Source organism: Hippoglossus hippoglossus, chromosome 10 (assembly GCF_009819705.1).
Source record: "Hippoglossus hippoglossus isolate fHipHip1 chromosome 10, fHipHip1.pri, whole genome shotgun sequence".
In the NCBI taxonomy this organism is placed as follows: Eukaryota; Metazoa; Chordata; class Actinopteri; order Pleuronectiformes; family Pleuronectidae; genus Hippoglossus; species Hippoglossus hippoglossus.
Window position 1 is genome coordinate 23,183,816 of NC_047160.1, and position 24,955 is coordinate 23,208,770.

The window sequence follows — 24,955 nt, forward strand, 5'->3', positions numbered from 1 at the left end:
AGGATTTTCTTCACACACAAGTGCTCTATTGACTCATTGCTAAGGAACAGTTTGACATACTTAAATTTTTAACAATGTGCAGTGTATAAAGCTGGTACAATTTTTAAAACATCGCCACTGACTTTAATTTTCCTCGGCTTTGGACTAAAAAGGGAAAAAGAAAGGGTTTCGCTCAGAACCTTCCGGCGCCGGTTATAATTTGGGATCAAATGTTACGGAGCGCACAACCGAGTCTCTGTCTCCACTTCAAACGGGATGGGATCACAGCAAGGGCTCGTTTTAATTAGGCCGAGTCGGCTGCGTTTGGACGGACGGACCAGGTTTGGGAGGAACGACGCTCGCCACAAATGGAGGGGTCAAAGGAAGAGGTGTAGTTTACAGTCATACTGGGAATAATTACACTAATTCCTCTGATGGAGGGCGCTTTCTGATGGAGGGCGCTTTTCCTTGAAGGCACAGGAAAAAAGTTGGGGATGGGTAAACTTAGATTACAAGAGTCAATCCGGACACATACAGCATATATATTATATCTATTTCTGCCAATTTCGCTTGAGTATTGGTTTTGTTCAGAGATTATCTACAGCATTCCCACACACTGAATACAACTGACTGTGAATATTAATGCAAAGTTGCACATATTTACGGCTTCATACCAAATTTTCCTGAAAAATTTTACCAGCAAGCGACGTCATGTTGACTGAAACACAAACCACCCGGTGGAAAAGAATGATTTTAAACTTGGCTTCAAGACGATATCAATCAATTACTCCCTCAGCTGAATTTTTCTTTTCTTTTCTTTTTTTTTTTCTTTTTTTTTTTTGGTGGATGATGATGATACTTCTTCATCCAGCGGACTTACAAATGGCCAATTTGGTTTTTCGGAATCTGTGGATTTCACGTCTGTGCTCCCACAAAATGAAAGAATCTGCAACAGAATTCAGTGCAACAGTAACTTTGACAAAAACAAAGCTCCTTGGGTCTCGCTAAGCCGCGACCTAAGACTCGCCGACCCACACCACCACGTTGCCTTTGACGACGTCGGTGATCTCACAGTTGAGCTTGTTGAGCCGGCCGTTCAGGACGAAGAGGGACTCTCGTGACGGGGTCATGAGGTACTGGCCGAACAGTCCGCTGCCGGCCATTACCCTGTTCCTACTGCTCCACGGCCACTCAAACGACTTTGTGGCCTCTTTCAAGCTCTTGATCATCTTGACTTTGCCGGAGCTCAGTTCCACAAACAGGGCATCGGTTTGACGGCCCGAGCTCCCGAACACGTTGTACTGGTGGACCTCCGTGAAGGAGCGCTGGAAGGCCAGGTCGGACAGGTGAAGGTTTGTGTGGATGTCGAACGGTTCCTGGATCTCTCCCCGATCGGTGATCGTCTGGATCCTCATCAAGCCGTCGCCGTCGTCGACAGTGACCAGGTAGTGACCGTCTGGAGACACGAAGGGAGTGCCGGTGACGTCACGGTTTTGTCCGATGGCGCTATCTGTCACACTGTCCAGGATGAGCTGGGGCTGCGTAGCGCCGGTGGAGTCAGGTCGGCAATTGACGAAGTAATAGCCGCCGAGATGGGTGTAGGCTATGGACTTGGGGATGCAGTTATACTCCCACAAACTGATGTTTTTCACGTATGACGTTGTCTCCAGGTCGATCTTGTGGAGGACAGGCTCATTTCGATGAAGGATGAGGCCGAATCTGCAGTGAATTTAAAGAGAAAAGACAAAATTTCAATCAATAACACAGCAAAGTCTTGTAAACTCCAAATTAAGACATATTTGTTGTCATGTTAGTGGCGAGGCTGCCGGGAGACTTTCTTCTAGTCATGTTCTGAACATTCATTGATCCCAAACACTGTGTCCAAATTATATTTTTTTGATTTTGTGACTTTCCTTCGGCTGCACAGTGCAGGGTGACATTTGTGATTGACATTTCAGTGAAATGTCATAAAGCCGGTCAATAGTGTTCCATAAATTCTGAAACACAATTATTCCCACTTCAATATAAATCATAAGAATCTTGCTTATCCCTACTTTTTTCATTTAGAACAATCATCAGGTTTCATTTTGAACAGTCCATTGATATCATTTATAATAAAATACCTTCACATCAGTCTGTTTTTAGTGCAACTAATTCAAAAGCTAACAAGCTAATTTACAAAACTAAGAACATTGTACCTGCTTACTGTCAATAGACCCTTAGTCTTGATGTATATTTGATTAATTCATGATATACAGAGCAACTGAAACTCAATCATTATGCCCTTTGGGTCTACAGCATCTTAATGATCAGGACAAGATGGAATACTGAGTAAAACCAATTTATGAAAAGGTTGTTGCCTCCACCAAGGAGGTTGTTGTTCTGTGTTTTTTTTGTTTGTTAGCACAATTATGCAAAAACTACTGCACGGATGTTCACAACTTCCTGTGGATGGGTGGGACATGACCCAAGGCGCAACCAATACATTTCGATTTTCAGCATTTGAATTATTCTCTGAGAAATCAATGCAAGCAGCAAGCGGTAACATCTTATAATACAGCTACAATCCACATAGCATAGCAACTAGAAATAACAAATCCAAACTGATTTCCACCGGTTAATTGGACCGTCCTCATTTTAAAGAAATAATCAGTAGAATATTAAAGTTACTGAGAAGGTTTTTAACCAGTTTAAAAGTCCAACTTTGGTCCCTGACCGTCTTCACATCGGCAGCTCAGCACCATCTATTCTTTCCCCTCTAATAGAAATATATTAGGTTTTTTTTATGGGGGCATGGATCTGTGAACATGCTTCTCATTACAAAAATCCAAAAGAATCTCTTAATGGCACATTACGTTTTAACAGCTGAAGAGGGAAGAGGGAATGTGCACAGAGCTGACAGGCCTCAATTAAATGTGAATACCAGCTGATCGATGCTGACAGGCACTTCAAGCTTGCCGTTGTTCATCATCTTTTATGCGATTTGAAAACCAAGCTGTCGCGTACCTGCGAACAGAAAATGGCTGTTTGAAAGCCACAGAGCTACACTGCCCCCCCCCCCCCTCCCCGTGCAGGGAATCATTGATCCAGAGATCTTTCTGTCCACCAGGTCCAGAGACACGAGGCGACACCGAGTTAGAAAAGACGAGATCTGATCACATTTCCTGTTCTATTTTTTAAAGCCGGCCAGCAGGTGTCACGGGTAATTTGTGGACACGAATCAACAGAACATAACACTGAGCTATCTTTAACATTGGTGCAAGGCTGGCAGGCGCCGCGCGAAACCAGATCTGACTAATTTTCTAATTGAATTTCTGCTGGATTTGTTGTCCTCTGATTTGCAGCAGCTGTTGCTTTGACAAATTACTGGCATGTCAAAAAAAATATCGGTCGGCTGTCGTGCAGTTTGAGTTGCTCTGTAATCTGATTCCCATCATGGCTGCAGTGGAAAGATCCGTTCTGAGCCGGGGTGAACTTGTATTATTTTACATTAGGTGGCTGCCTGTGGTCTTGATGTCGTCCACGTTTTCCCAAACATCGACAGGTCCATAGTTTCACCTGAAAACAAAAAGTCAAAGTGCGTTTTCCTTTCTGAGGATGTGATCTGTGCAGAGAACCTCCCGCTGTGTTGTGCATGTGTGAAAGGAAAACTCTGTAGACAGATCTCGGGAAGGTCCCAAAGGTCATGTCTGAAAACGGCGTTGGTGGATTTGTAATGTTTCAGAGAGGAAGCTGTTAAATTTTGGTGCAGATCTGGATCAGGGGGTGGATTGATTTTCATCATTTTGAGAACTGATATCTGATTGTGTCAAATGTGATGCAGCTTAATTGGATTTAAGGTTTGTGATCTACTGGGTTCCATTGTAGTTTAATGTATCAGAGCTGCAGTGTTTGTGTTCTGTGTTGAACACAAAGGCCGAATAACACCTGAAGTATGAGGAAGATCAAAAATAAAACTTTTTAACAGGAAAAGACTTGTATTAAATCTTTTACTTGGACATGATGATTATTGCATTTATGTCTATATTTTATCTTTTACCTTGACCAGGGAACTTTACTTTCTGTGTCATTATAGAAATTAAATCGTTAAAGACTCAGGAACACAATTCATAGTTGGTAAATAGTTGATTTTGATGTCAAACATACTGAATAGTCTTCGTGTGACTTGGGAAACTATTTAAATGTATCCAAACATGTTGGTTCCTGATCTCACTGCGTCTCACCTGCACTAAAAAATAAGCTCCAAGACATTTTTTAAATCTGCAGTTCAAACATTTGCCTTTGTCTTTCCTCCAAGCTGATGATTTATATATTAAGACTCTGCCTGTGAAACGCTGCTGAAGTTGTTTTGCTATTAGTTGAATTCAATATTGTGGCTGTTGGGACAAATCAATGAGTCGTGCACATACGCTGGGACATTTATTGGTAACATGCTCGGAAGCTAAAGGTCAAAGGTGCATTTCTCCTGCATCGAACAGATTAATTGCACCGGCAGTGAGTTGTTCTTTTTAAATTCCACCTTTGATAAATTAATAATCCGACATTGTTTGGCGTCGCTCTGATGTGAACGCAGCTGGGCGGCTTCATCGGCAGACCCAGATCGCTCTCAGCCAAACTGACAGCTGCTGTCTGTCGTCTGCACCATTGACTAATGCATTAAAGATTCTCCTCGCTTCTGCACAATGGGGTCACATCTTTATTTTCATTTCATCATCTCATCTTCACCTCAGTGTTTTTTTCCAGTGTAGACATTTCCCGGGTCTGAACACTTAACCCCCGATGCTCTGCAGTTCGGTTAAAGACCCAGAGGCCAGAATTCACGAGGAAACAGCAGGACAATGAATGCCGCACAGTGAAGGATATCTATAACACAGCAATTCTTGTTCACCCATCCTCCAGCGTGAAAAACATCGAATCAACATCTCGCTTGGCTTGTTTCGCCACGAGGAAGTCGGTGCAATGATTAGAAATTTGTGAAGAATAGGTGCGGGCAGCCCGAGCTGCAGGGTCCTGTATGTGGCCAGAAATGAGAAAGAACAGTTTTTTTTTTTTTGCTGACATGCAGAGCTGCCTGACTGTAAGTCGATGGGTCTAATGAATGACAGCCCCCAGAAGTTCCTGGTTGCTTTATAGTGGCTGCTGAGGGAATCCCTCGTCATTGAACGATCCCCAGAAGTTGCAGAATATATGTCGGCTGCTGACACACTGCTCATGTTGCTAAATCGACTGATCGATGCTGCGCTGCTGCCGACGGACAAATAGCTGTGTACTAACAGAAAAAGGAAGAGGCACCAGGCAGTAGTTAACTCAAAGCCTCCTTATATCTGCAATAGAAGCAGCTGACATGAGTCGTGGTTTTCAGTGTGATGAGGTGGAGATTCTTTAAGTATTTAACTTGCTGGAGTAGTCGACTGTTATAAAGTTTATCAGTCTGTACTTGTGCTAATTGATTAATTGCTTTTCTTTAGGTTTTGTGAAGGTAAACTTAATTTCTTTTGGTTTTAGACTTTAAGACTCTGGGAAAATGTTAAAGTACTGTATTACTATATCTACTACATTTTATAGGATAAACAAAGAGAGATAAACTATGAAAATTAGAGATATAAGTCAATAAATCCATTGAAAGCAAATCATTCAGCAATCTCAATTTTTTTTCAAATAAAATTGTCAAATATTTGTTGGTTCCTGCTTTCAAATTTGATCAGTTTTTCTCCTTTTATATTAACTTTAAATTAAATTTTGGGGGGCGTGGCTATTTCGTTTTATACACTATACTGTCCTGATGCCATTAGCCTGCAGCATCTCGTGTATTTGAATTGCAGCTGGACACAGAAAGCAACTTTCATGTACAACCAGTGACACGCGTGACCTCTGTATTTTACGTTGATATTTTGATATTAATCAACATTCACAATAGGAGGAGCCGGCTGTAGCAGAAACAATCAGAAAGCTGCTGTTCAGGACAATGATGAGTAGGTATCTGGTGAAGACGACTTTCAAACACAACAACATCGCAGGTCTCAGTGGATCTAATTACAGCTGTGCTAGCAACAGAGCCCCACCCCTCCCCCCACCCCCTCTCCATGACACCATTAACATCCTGAAATCCTCCAGACCTCCCGCCTGGTCCTGGCCTCTCCATGACACTAGCCAAGCATCTGAAAGCAGCTTTTCTCTGTGCACGTTAAGCCCGAGTGTGACAACTACTCATGACTCGTGAAAACCACCGCAGCGTTGCGATGTCCTCTGTATTCAGCACATCCGGGCTTTTGTAGATGATCAACGGAAATGTCTTTGCTGCTTCACGTGTTTTTTTTTTCCTCGTCTATCTCAAACACAACTAATCCTACTGTCCTCAAACTGTCTTTGTTGTGATTCGTGCTGTTTCAGAGGAACCAGCCTCTGACACCAGGACTCTGGGGACGTCAGAACTGAGGAGGCGGCTGTTTTCTGATGTGTCTGTGATATCATCGAAAAATAAAACGTGGACCGATACAAACACTGTAATTGATTGATTAAGTTCATGTTGACATGTTGATGACCGGGTCTTTTTCTTTTTAAAGGAGCTCACACAGTCTGTGCGGCTCTGATTTACTGCTGCTCGGTCCAAATGGTGGTCATCAGCATTTACTTACCATCGCTGATGCTTAGCAACGCAATTACACTGTCTAACCTTGTTTCAGGGACAGAGCTGGCATAAAGCTAAGTGCTCACACAGAGAGCACATTGACTAATAACTGCACCAGATACGTAACGACCAGTCGATATGGGAAATCTATTCTTTTATATCCTTATTGTTTTACTTTTTTTATAGTTTACTTTAGTTGTTAGATTGATATTACGACGCAGCCACTCAGTGGCCACATTAGGTAGATGTGTACAAACACAACTGTTATTATAATAAATACTGTAAATCAGCAAAGCAACCTTATTCCTGCAGCACTTCTCCAACCAAGGTTACAAAGTGCAGAGGAGTAAAAAAACACAGAGAAAAACAAGAAAGGTGATGAAAAAGACTTCAATGATGCTAATATTCAGTATTTTATACACCAGCATTGAAGTGTTAATTGGCAAACAGATAAACATATTATTTAATTACACATTTGTAGTCAGAAATGAACATTATGCACTTTGAGGTCAAATTTATTGCAGAGCTGTTGTATTGGATTCCAACAGATCGTACATGTGTGCATAATAAAGTTGCTGAGTGCAAATTAAGTTACTATTTCTGTTGAGAAATATAACTATAGTATAATCCTCTTGTTAAAGATTCAGAAACTCAAATTAACAGGAATCATTTTAACTGCAAATAGAATCTATTAATAAACTACACTATATTTCCTCAGGCTTGTTTATCTATTTAATCTACTTCTCACCAATATTCTTTGTAAACTGAAATGTTAACATCTTGGGTGTGAAGCAGCTGTGGCTGGGACTCGACAGCACAAGTGTCAATCACAACAACAGCAGCGGTGCAACTACAGCATCACTACAGGCCAAACAATCCTACACAGGCAGGTTTAGAACGGTCACTGAACTAGTGTTCTTTCGATTTGACATTTTAGAAAAGCAAAAGTGTCTATTAGGAAAGAATTAAAGTCTCTGTGCTGACACCGAAGTTGGGAAATCTAGAATATTTGACCTTTGACACCTATCCAATAGCATGTAGTGTTTTCACAGCTGTCACTATAATAACTTATTATGCTGTTGAGATCTATTCATTGTTAATAATTTAAAAAAACACTCAGCCTCCTGCCAGAGTAACCGTCAGAAGACTGAACCTTTGCTAATTAAAAAAATGATCGGTTGACTGTTCACTGGCTTTGTGGATTCACAACAGTCTGATATAAACTATTAATCCAGCGCAGCTCATGCAAGAAAGGTTTCAACTATTTCAGGTGAGTGGCCATGAAACTCATCTGCAGCACAAGATGACCACCGGGACTTTCTCCCACAACCTCCATTAACACACTCTCTCACAAAACGCCCATCCACATCATTATTGTAGAATTGAGTCTCTGAGAGAGAGAGACAAAAAAATCAAACAAACAAGGGGAATCAAATGCCGATGGGATGAATTCAATTTGCCTGAGCTCTTGGATCCTGCGGAACGTACCTGATGTGGTTAACGATGAGGCTGGAGGCGGGGATGAAGAAGTCGTCCACTCTGTCGAAGCGCCGGCCGACCGGCTGCGTGTGCACGGTGTGGTGGGAGACTCTTCCACTGGCCTGATTGATGACCTGCAGAACAGCAGCAGGGGAGATGGTGGGTGTTCAACATGAGCCTCGCGCTTATTCGTAGCTCACAAACCAGAAGGCAGCGAAGTCCACCCAAGTAAATAACTTAATATGTTGCTATCATGTTTATCTTTGCTTGAGTCGGGATAAAACAGTTAAATCCTCTTATTCCTGAGATCTTCTCTGTGGGAGGTGATGTGCGCTGTTGTCACTGGCGCCTAAATAACCCTCGATGCATAAGAAGCGTGCAGCCACGTGTTCTGTGTGTGGGCAGCGTTTGCTTTGATTATGCCACGATGCACAAAGCAAATAGCTTCAGACCAAACCCTGCTTTCATGAAATTCTGTGCAGGCGATGACAAGAGGGATTTTCAAATAAAACCCCCTCAAGTCTTGAGCTGAATCAGGGATAAATGTCAGAGGAAGCGAGAAAAGCAAAGACAGTTTGAAAAAAAAATCGTGATATATTTGTTGATTGTATTTATAGTAAACGTGTGTCAGGGAGAAATACAGTAAAATCTGTCAGTGTTTGCACGCTTGCTTTGCTGTTTTCTGTTACGTTCTGTTTGGTTTGAACAAACAATAAATGATATATTGCTGCTGATGTTGGCTTGTTGCAGTTGCTCTATATCTGTATCAGTATGTAGGTGCATTAGATGGGGAAACAGTGAGGATGCTGCACAGTGGTGAGGTGGGGGGAGCTGTTGCCTCACAGCAAGTAGGCTAGAACCCCGGTGTGTTTCTGTGTGACATTTGCAAGTTCTCCTCGTGTCTCTGTGGGATTTCTCTCGATATTTCCAGTTTCCTCCCATAGTCTGAAGAGATGCAGGTTGGGAGCGGATTGGAGACTGAAAGTGTGAATGTGTATTAATGGTTTGTGTCTGTACGTCGGCCCAGTGTGAGCTGGAAATGGCTCCAGCTCCCCCCTTCACCCTTAAAAGATAACTGGTGTAGATAATGGATGGATGGGAAATTATATGGAGCTATAGTTTATGGGTTACCTGTAAAGCTACAATCAGTAAAGGTTGTTGCAACATATGACTAATGTAATAATTGATTAAACTGCTAATTATGTTTTCCATGGATTGACCTATTGGCCTATCAAATGTCAGACTGCGTAAAATCCAAATTTCTGAAACATCTTTAGTCTCACCAGTTGAAAACCTTAAATCTATTAAATAATCAATGAATAAGAGAAAGTCCTCACAAATGTGAAGCAGGATATGTAGGTACTCATCATTTTTCTTGTATAAGCGACTCATTCATTAATCAACTGATCTTTTCAGTTCTATTCTGTTTATTCAAGTTATAAACAAAGTAACTACTCAAACAATATGTTAAATACAATTGCAGTAAAACAGTGCTGCCAGTACATACAGTAGTTTTCCAGTAGTTATCCTGGTCCCAAGTCTTATAACAGCACATTAAGGGATCTATACAAAAAAAGGTGTTTATCTATTTAAAAAATAACAATGTAATTCCCCGGTTTTTGATTTCAAAAGACAACAGACGCAAGGCTCATCGTATTAAAGCTGAAAGTCGGCAGCTCGTCGTAATTGTTTCTATTTTCTATTTCATTTCCACTGTGCTTGACTCCAGAGCCCAAACAATTGAAAATGTGTCACAGTCCAAATACCTGCGCAGCGCTCTGAGTGAATATTAATTACCCTCATCAGGCAAGACAAACAAATCAACAGCTCAAAATCCCAGAGAGGCTGCAGTGATTAATGCCACGTCCAGGACATATTGGAAAAAAGGGGGAGAAGCACTTCAAGTTTAAATTCGCATTTAATAAGATGTCAGGTCTCGGTGATAATAAGATTGTTTATAATAAACTGTACATGTGTAGCTAATGGAAAAGCATCTAGGACCTAACAACACGACTGCAGAGGGTGTTGGTGTATTTGTTTCAGGTAGAATAAAGTGCGTCAGTGTGAATGGAGCTGATCAGTGTGAACTGAATTTCTCTGGGTTCTTTACTGGTGGTTGAACAAAACAAAGTCGGAATTTGGATTCGGGGATTAACAGGGTACAAATTCATGTGAAACACAAACTCTGTCCCTTTTTACCAAACTGAAATCAAATCCTCTCAAATCAAATAATGTGGATTTACCTGCAGAGTCGGGAAGTTCTTCTCGGCGTCTCCCCAGCTGAGCAGCCACACCTGGTCGTGAGATTTGTCATAGTGGAGCTTCACAGGATAAGGATCGGTGCTGACCGTCTGGAGGGGACACACACACACAGACACACACACACAGACACACAGACACACACACACACAACCAAACCAAACGGAGCCTTTAAAGCGAGCAGGGTCTGCAGAATAACAATTTAAGACTTTGCGTTTGAAGAGATCCCTCTTTGATGTGCAGTGGTAATGCTTCTGAAAAGTTTTCCTGCACACTGATGCATCAGGGTTGACAGGAGCGAGGCTTCTCTTAACAAGGCCGACCGGACGGGGTGCCTCTTATGTACAAGGTGTTTTTTGGTGTTCGGCTGCATTTCAAATCGAGTGGTGACAGACACAATTGCTTTACCGCAGCGAAGTAATTGCTTTCAGTCTTTATCCGTTCCTTGACGCACAGCAGCAGTATTCCAAGTCGGAAAACAAAAGATGAGTCGCATGTGACAGAGAACTGCTCCTCGTGCATTACGTCCGCAGCTCCGAGGGAATAGGGAAAGTATGAGGGAGAAGATGAAGCTGCTTCACAGGGAAAGCAATCATGCTGTTTTTCAAGGAAATTATTCCACCCTGGAATTCCCACAATTCCCTTTGACTGCAGTTTACTTCCTATAGTATTTGTTTTTTTTGCTATGGAGCCATCATAGTATTGTTTACCCAGGCAGAATATATATCGTTTCATGAGAGAGTGAACAGCTCCTCAGAGGGTTCTTGCAAAAAAAAAAAAGAAGAAGAAGATGAGAATATCCGCTGAATCCCAACTAATCTCTGAGCATGTAGTCATCGGAGAGAACAGGTGTTCATGTTCTTTTCCTTCTTTTGCCTTTTCTCTATCAACTTCTTTCTGGCGGAGGAAGATTATCAAGATCCTCATCCAATATGCTCTTGTAAATTCAGCTACGACGGCGGATCTGTCGGAGATGAAGAGCGGAAAAAACACTGCGGCGACTTCAAACATTCATCCGTCTGCACTTTGCATCCAATCTGTTCATTAAAAAGTCCTCACCAGATATTTAATTGGTCAGAAGTTTCTAAATATTTTTTTCTCATTGATACTATCGTGTGCATGTCATTCATATTTATATTTCAATAGGAAATTTGAACCAGGGAAACCAGAACAAGTCTCGTGCTATTTGAGACGAGAGACGGTTTCAGGTAGTTTAATTATCAACTGCTAATATAATGCAATGAAGCTCAACCTCCAGGCAATTGTATAATGAGCTTGTGATAGTGTTGAGGACAACAACCTTCTTACCGGCGGGTCCCTGGGAGCCTTGCGAGCTGTAAACAGTCGTTACGGTGTCGCAAACATCTGCAGGGATTAGAACCCACCGTGAATCAACCAGTCACATCCCAACAAAACCCCCACTGACACTGATCATTTAGCCGAATGCTGCTCACGGAAAATGTGCTGAATGTTGTCATGTGGGAACGGTTCTATTTCCTGAGCCCGCCTGGCGAAAAATAAAACTCCCTCAGGAGAATAAACGGCGCTGCGAGGTGGCCGGGGATTGGAGGGATCGCCACTTTCACTATCTGTGAAGAAAACGGCAGAGGGGTTGCCATGTAACAATATCTATGAGAAGTTGCCGGGTGACGGTCTCCGTGAAGGTGGGTCTCAGGGTGACACGCTAACCACATCGACGCAGAGGTTAAGCGTGAGACTCGGCGGCGGCAGTGTGTACGAAACGGAGCTGGTCAGGGGTAAGCAGTCGGATTAAAGGTGAAAGATCCGACGTCAGAGCTGAAAAAGTAGCACTCGAAATCACCCGCTCGAGTGGAACAGAGCAGGGGTGAGGCAAAGCTTTCAGACGAGTGAGACACCGAAAGAGCGCCAAGCAGAAAACTCCAGCGCCGGAGGAACCAGACACAACAGTCTCCCGTCGTCTGTTGCTTTTTTATTGTTTCTGAATAAAGTCTGCAAGTAACTAAAATGATAAATAATCCAAACAAATTAAATTAAGATCTGTATTCAGGGTTTTTTCTGGCAGAGAAACCGTTTGAATGGCAGCTTGATTAATGTTTACCACAGCACAGCGGCAGAAAGACATGTTAATTAAATGTCTGACACATTATTCTTACTGGTGCAGCGCTTTCACACCTGCCTCGTCTGGTCCAAACCAAAAGAAGAGGTGTGAAAGGTGCTGTGACCAACGGGATGTTTTTTGTTCTGCAAAACCAAGTTCAAAGGGCAATATCATAGCATATTTATGACCCTGGAGCCCCAGTGACGGTTTAAAATGAGATGTCTGTAGTTAGGGCAACAAGGACGTCTCCAGAATTCATCAACATTATCTAATCTTATAATATTTCTACAAACCAAGAACCGAGGACAGATCACAATAATTTGAACGGCAGAAATATCACTTGGGCTGTGATTATATCTTATACATCATTAAACTGACTGTACTTTTTTACGAGTTGAGCAAATAATGAGTTTAAAGTTAAATCTCCACAAATAAATGCACACTAATTTCTGCTATCAATCATATATGAGTCCAGACATTACAGTTGCATTCATTGCCAGTGGCCAAATTCCTTTAAAACCTCAGTTTGAGGTTCAGTTTGTGTGACTCAGGCACTAACGAGTGATTTTGGACTCTAAATTTGAAATGGCAGCCTCGTACTTACTTTAAATCAGGTCCTTAATTAGTCTAAAGAATGCCACTATCTGTTTACGTCACTCAGTCACATTTTACGCCCCGTTACCAGGCAACCAAGTGATTCAAAGCCCCCTCGTTAGTTACCGTTGCTGTTTGGCCCTCAGCCTCTTGTTGCCCACCCGCTGTTGAGCTTTGTCTTCCTCCTGATTTTGTCTTTTCACTTCCAGTTGTTACAGGGTGGATCATTTCCCACATCACTGACATTAGTGCCAGTCAGAGTCGACCGACTGTCAAACGTGTTGTGATTTATTCAGCCTCCTGCCAACACTTGAAGCACGCCACGGTTCGGAATGCACACACCACAGCTCTGCCTCTTGTGAATAAGTATCCTGCTAAATTATTACTCAAGTAGAATATTTTAAGTCCGGACATATCTGAAGTAAAAAGCTGCTCTAAAGAGCCTGGGTGAAGTTTCACAGGCACTTTGGGTGAAAAGCTGAGGTCCTGTGCTTTGGAATAATTGTTTCTGGATGAAGGACAATGTACAAACTGAATCCTGCGTCGAAGGGGGGGGATTTCATCAAATCTTGTATTCTACTATCAGAAAAACGACTTATTGAAGGATCTTGTGGAATATGTTGCCTTTGTGTCAATGTGGGAACATGTGTTTTTTTGGGTAGGGAGAGAAACTCTATTGCTTCCTTCAACCTTGAGGTTTGTTTGAGCAGAATTCTGCTCAAACAAAGCTTTATTCTGCCTCCGTGTGACATTGTCAACTTCCCTCACATGAACTATCTCATGTATTGTTGTGGTGTTGCTGGCAAAAGTGGACGTGAACCCCGTTTCCAATTTAACCGGAAATTACCTGGACAGCCTTCTGAGACTGGATGTCAACTATGAGCACTCGATTCAAGGTTGGCTGTGTCACATAAATAAACTTGTCCTTGACGTTGACCGCTGATGACCACACACACCTCTGGACCGCCTCCCCCGGTGAGGTGGGGCACACCTCCTCCTGGGAAAAAAAGCACAAACACACTGTCAATTAATTGTTTTTCTCACATCAACAGGAAATACGGCTCGTTAAAAAACAATTATCTCCATCCAGTCATTATTCTGCATTGTTTACTCCTCGACCGTCTTATCGCATCTTGGCAACTTGGATAAATGAGATTTTTGCGAGGTCCTGCAAAAAATCTCTGTAATCGCTCCCATTTGTCGAAACACGTAATCCCCGGAACACAAAACCCTGCCGACGATCTGCGGATGTTCAGCCTCCAGTCTTGGCAGCGCTCGCCTCCCCCCCGGCCGCTGGGAGCCTTAACCAGCCTCCTGTCTCTGGAGTCCTCCTCCCTTTTGCCCCCTCCCCGGCCCTGCGAGCCCTACAGGGCTGCATTAGTGTGCAATGATTTAAGGAGCCGCTGGCCAGCAGAGGATGAATGAAGGGCTCCTGCGTGTCGGGGGGGGAACTCTCTCTCCCTCACTGTATTTACAACCGCAGAGGCGTTGGGTGACAGGTACCTTCCCACAAGCCAATGTCTTTTAGTTAGAAGGACATTAGGTAATGTATGAACTCCACTGAAGTATGTAAAGGATTGGAAGGGGGAGGGGGGGGGCAGAAACACTCTCAGAATTTATATCTGCTGCAGTTTCCCGCTCGTCCCCTCCCCCCCACTCATCCTCCCCTCCTTTGTTTTCTCTCCAGGGGCGAGTTAAACCAGCTAATTTGGGGCGTTTTAAAACAATGACAGCTCTTTGGCGCTTTCGGCCTCGTGGCACCTTTTTTTTTTTAATCGGTAGCATCTTTCCGGGTCCAGTTGTGGCACCATCTGTCAGCGTTTCCCATCCAAAACAGGTTAGAGGAGTCCGTCGCCAGAGCCAGAAATCCAGGCACTCCGCTGAAGCAATCATCACTGGTATTGAACTGTACGAATCCCCCCCCTGCAGACCCACACACCGTGGTCCTTCTGTGTTATGTGGCTGTAAAACCGTACTTATTGCACCTTTTTAGGAGGTGAGAAATCGAACATGTGACGCCCAGCTGAGGGTGTGAATGGAGGTGGTCGTAATCCTCCACCGTGTTTACGTGTGTTGCATATGTCTGTATACGTGCGGTTACATAGCATTAATGTAATTTACGGAGTATGTGGAGGCTTCTAAGAACGGGTGTAGATATGTTTTTCCCTTTGTTATTGATATTCTTACTCTCTCCAGATAATAGACCGGTGTAATGTTTTTTTCATTGATCCACTGAAATCCTAAAAAGAGCATTTTATAGGGATTTTGCAGCTGAGCGATGACATTTAAACAGTCCTGCTAGAGAAATACGAGGCTTCTGATAGTCCCCCAGTTTAGCCAGTGGATGATTTGTGGCGTTAATATATTTGTGACACATCATCAGCCATCTGCGGGGAGGAAACTGCAGGAAGCAGCAGAGCAGCAACATCCAAAGTGTCAGAAAGAGGAATTTTAAAGCAAAGTAGCGGCGCACTTCGACACTGCTGTTCCCTCAAGGTGTTTCTCCAAGGTCTCAATCCAAACTGCTATAAACCGGCAATATGAAGCAGGGGAGAGAATATTTCGACGTTTGTCTCGCTGTTGTTTTTCAAATGGTTGACAGGTCAGTTGGTCGAAGAATGATATGTATCCCTCCTTCAGATACTTCTCCTGAATTATTCAGTGTCTATATAGTATGAGGCCATTCTTCTGTACACTGGCGACACTGAAATGTCATTAACTTAAAACAGAAGTCCGTCTCTGTCTGTAGCCGAGGCCTTTTCAGATACCGTAGATAGGACAGGACAAGTAATTGAGATTTTTGCATTACACGTCTTCCTATATATTTTACTAACTTGTTGATCATCACTTTAAAGGAAACACAATCTTCTCTGACAGATTAAAGCGCCTCCACTGACGGAGAGTGAAACACTGAGAGAAACTGCTTCAAGCTGTTGATTATGTTCCTTCAGGGACACGACGGGATTTTCAGATTCTCCTCTGCTGCAGAGGGAAGTCAAATAAAATTATTTCCTGAATTGGCTTTTCTGCATTTGGACATTGGAATGTTTTCCCTGATACTGTGCGTATCACGGTAAAACACTCTATACGGTACTTAAGGATAATGGATCGGCGGCGCCATTACCATAAACAAATCAATCAATGCTCCCTGGTGATGGGGAAAACTTGAGCGCCACGTTGGGAGCGGCCTTGCGTTCACGCAGCAATCCCCCAAGACAGCACTGGAGCTGGCACCACAGCCCTCGCGGTGATTGATACCCTAATACAAACACACCTCTCTGAGGAACGCTTGGCTGATTGTTGTGCATTCACGGCACTGCATTATGTATAACAGCCATCCAATCAACGCGGCTCGTGGATGAAAGCAGCTCGGAGGAAACCTGTCCTTTGGAGAACACATGTAAATCTACCGGGTATCTATCAACGAGCCGCTTTGAATATTTTGCTGCTTGAGAGCTTCAGTGATAAACGGTGATTCAGCGAGGGAGGCTGCAGTAAAGACTCCACGGAGAGGTGAAGCCCCCCCGACTGCATGTGGTCCGCCAATGTATGAAATTAAAGAGAGGGGCTGTAAGTCGGCCCCTGTGTTCACCCTGTGTTCAGCATGTGTTCACCCTGTGTTCACTCTGGTTCACCCTGCGTTCATGTTCACTCGTGTTCACCTGTGTTCACTCTGTGTTCACCCTGTGTTCACTGTGTTCACTGTGTTTCACCCTGTGTTCACCCTGTGTTCACTCTGTGTCACCCTGTGTCATGCGTTCACCTGTGTTCACCCTGTGTTCACCTGTGTTCACTCTGTGTTCACCTGTGTTCACCTGTGTTCACTCTGTGTTCACCCTGTGTTCATTCTGCGTTCACTCTGTGTTCACCCTGTGTTCACCCTGTGTTCACTCTGTGTTCACCCTGTGTTCACTCTGTGTTCAGCATGTGTTCACCCTGTGTTCATTCTGCGTTCACTCTGCGTTCACCCTGTGTTCACCCTGTGTTCACCCTGTGTTCACCCTGTGTTCACTCTGTGTTCACTCTGTGTTCACCCTGTGTTCACCCTGTGTTCACTCTGTGTTCACCCTGTGTTCACCCTGCGTTCACTCTGTGTTCACCCTGTGTTCACCCTGTGTTCACCCTGTGTTCACCCTGTTTTCACCCTGTGTTCACTCTGCGTTCACTCTCTGTTCACTCTGTGTTCAGCATGTGTTCACCCTGTGTTCACCCTGCGTTCACTCTGTGTTCACCCTGCGTTCACTCTGTGTTCAGCATGTGTTCACCCTGCGTTCACTCTGTGTTCACCCTGCGTTCACCCTGTGTTCAGCATGTGTTCACCCTGTGTTCACTCTGTGTTCACCCTTCGTTCACTCTGCGTTCACCCTGTGTTCACCCTGTGTTCACTCTGTGTTCAGCATGTGTTCACCCTGTGTTCACTCTGCGTTCACCCTGTGTTCAGCATGTGTTCACTCTGTGTTCAGCATGTGTTCACTCTGTGTTCACTCTGTGTTCACCCTGTGTTCACTCTGCGTTCACCCTGTGTTCAGCATGTGTTCACTCTGTGTTCACCCTGTGTTCACTCTGTGTTCACCCTTCGTTCACTCTGCGTTCACCCTGTGTTCAGCATGTGTTCACTCTGTGTTCACTCTGTGTTCACCCTGTGTTCACTCTGTGTTCACCCTGCGTTCACTCTGTGTTCAGCATGTGTTCACTCTGCGTTCACTCTGTGTTCACCCTGTGTTCACTCTGTGTTCACTCTGTGTTCACCCTGTGTTCACTCTGCGTTCACCCTGTGTTCACTCTGCGTTCACTCTGTGTTCACTCTGTGTTCACCCTTCGTTCACTCTGTGTTCACTCTGTGTTCACTCTGTGTTCACCCTTCGTTCACTCTGTGTTCACCCTGCGTTCACCCTGTGTTCACCCTGCGTTCACCCTGTGTTCACCCTGTGTTCACTCTGTGTTCACTCTGTGTTCACTCTGTGGGTTAGGGCTAACCCTAACCCTAACCCTAACCTTAACCTTAACCCTAGGATGGCACTTAGTTGAGTGCACAGCTCCGACAAGGCCCAATTTTGATATTTTAAAAGTCAACTATGCATAACATAGGATATATAGTTATAAGTGGAAAATAGGGCAGTAAAAGTAAAATATTTGTAAATAAAAGATTCAGTTTCTCCAGTGTAAAGAATGGTTGATTTACATTGCCACAACTAATTTAACAAAACCCATTATGAAACCACATTTAAATTCACTAAATCCAGATTTTGATTTGGATCTGCACCAAATTGCGCACACACATATATCTGCCCCCTGAACAGACCAGAATTATCCTCTGGGAAATGTTAAAAACTGCCCTATCGCACAATATTTGATGGCAATCGGTTCAGTACTTTTTGCGTATTACTGCTAACAGAGACGAAACACCCTCCTCAGTGGAGGTAACTCGAGTGGCAGATCTGTCCTCCGAGGCCAAACAAGCCTGCACATCTAAGCCAAATTGTACTGAATTGGAGACACTCTGAGATCTCAACACAATAACATGTTTTTTTTTTTTTTACATCAAGATCTATTTTCCCAACTAGCGGACAAAAATGTAGAAAAATCTCACAACTATAAGAAAACTTTAAAAAACATTCCTGGATGCGTCAATTTTGATGCAAATTGGGTTCAGCACTTTGTGAGTTATCCTGCTGACAAACACAGTAGATGAGAGTTGTGTTGTTTACACAGCTTCACAATTACCTGAACATCTGGTGTCAGTCGACTGTGGGTTTGATATTCAGCAGCTTCAACGACACAAAGTCACCTGATCCACGGATATAACACGTGAAGTCTTCTGTGAAAACTCTGAGGCCTGCGTCACTCAACCTGAGCAGAAGCTCCTGTAAAGCTCATGATTTGTAATAAACCGACCAAAACATTTAATTGTTTCATTTAGCTTTTCAGTTCATTATTACATGAATCCACAAGTTTAAATTTGCTGCTTCACTGGTTCTGAGCCTGTGACTTGACTCCTTTGCATAACAATGGAGAATTGTACCAAACCAAACCACTGAAAACCTAAAATTAAAGCCAGGAGCCTGACGTGTTTCTACGCTGAGGATATTATTAAAAGGAAATGGTCATGTGAGAATTCACAGTTTGGGGAAAATGCCGCAGCTTCACACATCCAGCTCCATCGTGCAGAGGAAATTATGATCTACAGCAACAATAAAGTCCAAATGCTCGTTCTCACACAGGAAAAGTGCAGTGAGTCAAAAATAACAAAGCTGTTTCTTCTTCCCGAGCACTCACCTGCAGAGCCAGCAGCTTCTCACTGGGCTTAATGTGTCGTTGTATCTCACACGCCACCGGCTGAATGACTTTTATACCATCTTCATAGAACACATAGAACATGTTGCCAATGCCGAGACCTGCAAGAGAGAGAGAGAGAGAGAGAGAGAGAGTGAGAAAGAGAAACAGCTCCGTTACACACCTGAAAGAGCTCGTGCCTCTGCACGGTGTGAATGTTTGCAACGGAAATAAGCCTACAACACTGTTATCTACTTCCAAAGCATCACATTATTTAATCCCTCTCATCACAGTTCACCAACCCTATTACAAAAAATTCAATTAACTCCGTATAATGAATGCTAGAGTGGAGCAGAAGCCGCAGAGACGTACCTTCTTCTCGCCACAAAATGTTCGCCACTGTGAGGGAGAGAGAGAGAGAGAGAGAGAGAGAGAGGAAAAGGAAGGATGAAAATAAGTGCAAGAATCAATAGTGTCCCCTTTTGTGAGAGCTAACAACCGAACACTAACTCGTATCGGGGCCGAGAGGAAGGCAGGGCCGCATGAAAGTTTTATGGAAACTGTCTCCCTGACACCTATGGCAACAGACAATCGATGGAGCACTCTGCTTGGAAATAATTTGATACCAAACACTGGAGAATGGAGCACAGTCAACAAACTACAAGCGCTGTAAAACGCCTCATGATTTTTGGAATGCGGAAACGCTGAATCTGTGAAATAGGACAAAGTAAATATGTATAAAACATCCAGAGACATCAGATCATCACCCTTCAATACGAAGAGTTTTATGGATAAGCCGCCTTAGACACACATGCACAGGTTTCCGGCTCAGATGATTATCATACATCATTAGCAGGGATTAGTGAGCAGCTCCTTCAGCGTTGGCTCCTGTTATGGGTAATTTCTCGTTAAATTCACTTAGAGGTGACTAATGATGTGAGATGTGAAGTGAAAGACACACAACACCCTGAGTGGTTTAATGGGTCGACCCGAAACCCCGATCCCGCTGGCTTTCAGAGCACTCAGAGAATAAGAGACACCGGTTGACGACTAAATAAGTGATGTGGTGAGAAGAGAATCTGAGGCCAGTTTGCAGATGGGTCCAGATGTTTGGGAACCTCTGGCGGGAAATGACGTGTTGACTTTTAAAGTAAAAATATACGAAAACAGTGAAGGAGACATATTATGCTTGTGTCGTTATGAATGTACAAGCTGTTAAAGTTAAAAAGCCCAAAGTCGGCCCCGCAGAAAACAAAGTTCTCTGTCAGTAGCCCGACCGATCCCCCCCCCCGACAAAGCCTGGGAAAGCAAGATTGTCGGCTGAAATGTCCTACACTTGCTGCAGCAATGGACAATGAAAAGTTCATTTTTATCATTTGAAGATAAAGATAGAAAAATGTGGCTTTAGGATTAGTCTGAAATTAGTCTGCTTAAGGCAGATTGGCAAAATGTCACATGAGGAGAATTCCAAAGCTGATAAATTCTCTACTGACTCTCCTCTGACTCTTGTGCATCGTGAGACCCCCAACCCGGTTTCATCTATCCTCAAGTCATTGCAACTTCACATCTTACAGCAGGTAAAGTCCAACTCAAGTACTGTGTTATATTATATTATGTTATTGTATAATATATATTATATAACACAGCAGTGATACATGAGTGTATACAGCCAGAGATGTGCTGCCTGAAAGGGAATTTCACAGAACTAGGCCTCAAAGTCGTCCTTCAAAATGTTTTGTTGGAAGTAAAGATGTTGTCTCCGTAAGGACATAGAAACTAGCAGGAGAGTTGAAACTTGTTCTCATAACGTAGTGAAAAATGTGGGTTATATTGCTTGTAAGTTAGTTACTACTTACTTTGTTCTTAACAAGACTGGAGAATTATCTGTCTTTAAACTTTGGTTATGACCAATTCTTTATTAAATCTAATATCTGATTAATAACTTTTTATTTCTATACATTGTTTTTTTGTGCTTTCTCTCAGTTGAGAACAAAAAACTTTGATTGGTATCAATTACAATGATTAATAATTAGCTAATTTGCCCAGAGGTGCTCACACGTTTGCACACAACTGTGTAAATACCAGAGCAAATGTATCCACTCAATCAGCATTATCCTCCAGCAGCAGCAGCATCCTCTCACGCTGCCTTTTTAACCGTGACCTTCTCTCTCATTGTTCATCTGTCACCCAGTCCTCCCTCTGCTTCCACCCCATCTTCCATTTTCAGGCATTTTCAGTCTACAAACCAATCTCCAGCCCAATTCACATCCGATTCTAATCTCACCTCTAATGCAACGCTCGTTCCTGCAGCCTCTTGTTCGGGCGGACGGACGCAGAGAGGGGGAAAAAAGAAAGAACGAAGGAGACAAAGCCAACGAGACTCAGTCAGCCTTAATCTTTCAAAAGTGCTTTGTCATGTGTTTCCTGTGCACTCCTGCATACCTTTCAGCTCATTAAAAGTTACACAAAGGGAGTGGGGATCTTAAGATACAGGGACAAGGAAGGGAGGGAGGACGTGAGGAAGGAAGGAAGGAAAGGACAAAACAAAAAAAGGGGGAAAAACAATACAATTTATTTGAGATGTGCCAAAAAATGGAACATGGAGAAAATGGAAAAGAGGAGTTGAGATGAGATCTTGTGTGCCCAGGTCTTTTCCAATAGCCCACAGTATTGATGCTATTCATCACTCTGCAGAGAGACTGTGGCTGCTCTGCGCATACAAGGGGCCCATACATCAACTTCATCATCCATATAACAAAACAAGCTGCTTGCCACTGTAGGCGGTGAGTTCACTCTTTCTGGTCGTAATAACTGTGTTTCCACCGGGCTCGGGGAAACGCCATGCGTGTGCGCCAGGCGCCGCGGACTCTGCGGTTCCTCCCCGTCAGCAAGGTTACATAAATTCAATTTGTTTACAAGAGCACGCCGCTGCGTCAGTGGGCCAAACAGCCTGTGGTATTCACCATAGAAGCGTGGCGGGAGACGGCGAATGCATAATATCTGTAGACTAATTGGGTCAGAGTGGATGCAAATGTGAAACGTAACGCAAGATGACTGGCGCGGTCGTGCACATTTGTTTGCTGCACTTTCCAGATCCCAGCCCTGAGGTTTCTGGGAAATATTGACCCCTGCAGTGTGTTGAAGTTATGCTTCAATTATAGGCCGCGCACAAATACTTTATCACTGACAAACTGCGACGGCTGTAACAGGCTGAGTGCCCGCTTGCAGTCATGAGGAAGCCGAACGGAATGACAAATGAAACCGAAGAAAAATCTTTCCCCCCTTCCTCATCTGCATTGATACAAAACAAATATCCTGTCTCTGCACTGATGGATAACATGCAGAGCAGGTACACCTCATATCCATTACTCCGGCAGCAGGATTATGCATCCACCTGCCAGCTCCCACTTACAGTTCGTCCAGAATGGAGACGCCTCTGGACTCCTGCTTTGGTTCTTAACTAGTAGACCTGCAGAAGCTTTATCACTTACTTCTATTCTGCTTTCTCAAATGAGCTCTTTGTTTTTATTCTTTTTATTAACTTGATTTCTACAACCTCTAATGTTATCTTTATTCTTGTCTTGAACATATTTTGCCTTGCAAGTACAGTAGAATCGGGTGATACTGACTTTCTTTACTATTTTTCCTGTTAGGCCTCATTATGAGAGTCTGTCTGTCATAGAAGGTTCCCTCAAGTGACAGATATCAATATTTCTCGTTCATTACTGAAATTAAGAGAGTTCTGTTTATCTTTTATGGGATTTTAGCATTTTTTTGTGTTTTTTTTCCTTTGCTTTCATGGTTTGAATCGGGCTCAGTTGGATAACATAGATACACACTGTCTTCAAGAGGCACATTATTTTACCTTTACTGGTCATTTACGTATAAATATTAAATATTATTGAGATACTTAAGGTTTTAAACGAACAAGAGGTGTAAAGGATTAGACAAAAAGCGAACCCAGACAATCCATTAGTGTCTCATATTTCTATCTGTGCCTTTCATCACCAAGACAAATAATTTCACCACAGACTACATTTTTAAAGATGACACAAATACATGGTTTCCCGTTCTGAAGGGCTTGGAAATTCTCTAAATCATTGTGGGATTTTTTCAGTAAATGTTAAGTAAATTTGTATATTTTTGTGGATAAGTGATTGTCCACATACTAGTGACGACCTCACGGTATAGGAAGGATGTAATGCAAATGATTACACTGTGCACAATGAGAGGTATCAGACTATGACAAGAAAAATATTTTCTTTGAACTAAATGAGTTGATAATAAGCAGGAATATACAGAAAATCAGCAGCAGACCGTAAAAAGATAAAAACTTTCCAAAGAGAGTAGAAGTGGTAAAATTAACATCCAGTGGTAAAAAATTCAGACAGATGGGATGATGATACCTTTTTTAAAAAATCTCAACTCTAATGTGAGCTGAGGTCATGAAGTTGAAACTCTTACAAGCCAAGCAGAGATAAAAAAATATATATATATTTTTCTTGTATGATTTGAAAAATGTGAAAATGACAGTTTCAGCTGTCAAGGGAAAGTCACGACAGGTCATTTCAGACACTGGCGCGCCGCATGCTAATTCAAAGTGGCGACCAACTGCTTGTGTGTTGCTCTCCGTCGCGTTGAAGGGAATACTGATGAGGAAAATATCAGTTTCAGTCCTTTGGCCTCACTCTGCACTACAGTCATGACTCAACTAGTGATTCAGCTTTTATATATTTTCACCTTCTTTTCTGCAGCCAGCAAATTTGTATGATTTCATTTTCTGTTGCCGTGCTGCAAATATTCGAGGATGATTGATGATCGAGGGCCGACTTCAACAGAAAGTCCCACACGCTACGATTTACAGTCAGGTGCAGTCGGAGAGCCTTCAGAATGACAGCGCTGCCTGCACTGGAATTAGAGCTGGAAGCCTGTGGGGGGGCGAACTGAACAGCGTGTCATGTCTGTAAGAGGAAAAGTTTTGAAAAGACTTAATCCTTGAAGAAAAAAAAATCCCTGAGAGTTTCAAGTTAATGGAGGGAGCATGAAACATCAAAGCCTGAGAAATAAAAAACTCTCCGTCTGTGCTCAACAGAAACAAAAAACTGCTACTGGACACGTGGAAAGATGAATATCTGTCTGTGCGATGGTTGCATGCAGGTGAGCACAATTTTGTACGTTTCATGAAATTAAAAATATAATTTTTAATGCTTTATAAAGATTGAAGTCGCTAAAGCTGCTTTCAGACGTGCACTAAACTCAGAATAATTCACTGTGAGCGAGAACCGATGCTGGGGCCATAAATAAGAATCCAGAAATTGACACGTCACGTCCTCCAGACAATTTCCTGCTGTTCTGGAAACGTCCGACTGTGACAATCTCCTGCTGCGTTCTTCATGGGCTCTGTTGTTGGGACACCGAATGGAGTAAATGTCTGAAAATGGCTTTAGGGTGACTAAGCCTTTTAAGAATTTCAGATAATCTTTTTATTTTAATGTGAAATAAACCACTTTACAATTTGATTATAATTTTATTTAGCTGGTTTTCTGTTTGCTTCGTTTTGTAGTGATTAACCTTATTGTGTTTATTAAAACACACTTGTGATAACAGTAACAGTATTACACCCTTTTTGAAAGCACAAATCATGAGGCCGGTGAAGACGCCCA

General features: G+C 42.9%; 1 protein-coding gene across 4 annotated transcripts in view; it reads right to left on the reverse strand.

The window, feature by feature from the left end:
- Nucleotides 1-235: 235 nt before the first annotated feature.
- The window catches only part of fstl5 (follistatin-like 5), a 156,486-nt gene continuing 131,766 nt past the window's right edge, over nucleotides 236-24,955 (reverse strand). For all 4 annotated transcript variants that reach the window (XM_034598348.1, XM_034598349.1, XM_034598346.1 and 1 more), the window contains 6 exons: nucleotides 19,665-19,691; nucleotides 19,296-19,414; nucleotides 13,867-14,016; nucleotides 10,330-10,437; nucleotides 8,096-8,220; nucleotides 236-1,698 (listed from right to left, as the gene is read on the reverse strand). In XM_034598348.1, the coding sequence (XP_034454239.1) occupies nucleotides 996-1,698; nucleotides 8,096-8,220; nucleotides 10,330-10,437; nucleotides 13,867-14,016; nucleotides 19,296-19,414; nucleotides 19,665-19,691 (1,232 nt within the window). In that variant the 3' untranslated portion in view covers nucleotides 236-995. The remainder of the gene's footprint in view (nucleotides 1,699-8,095; nucleotides 8,221-10,329; nucleotides 10,438-13,866; nucleotides 14,017-19,295; nucleotides 19,415-19,664; nucleotides 19,692-24,955) is intronic.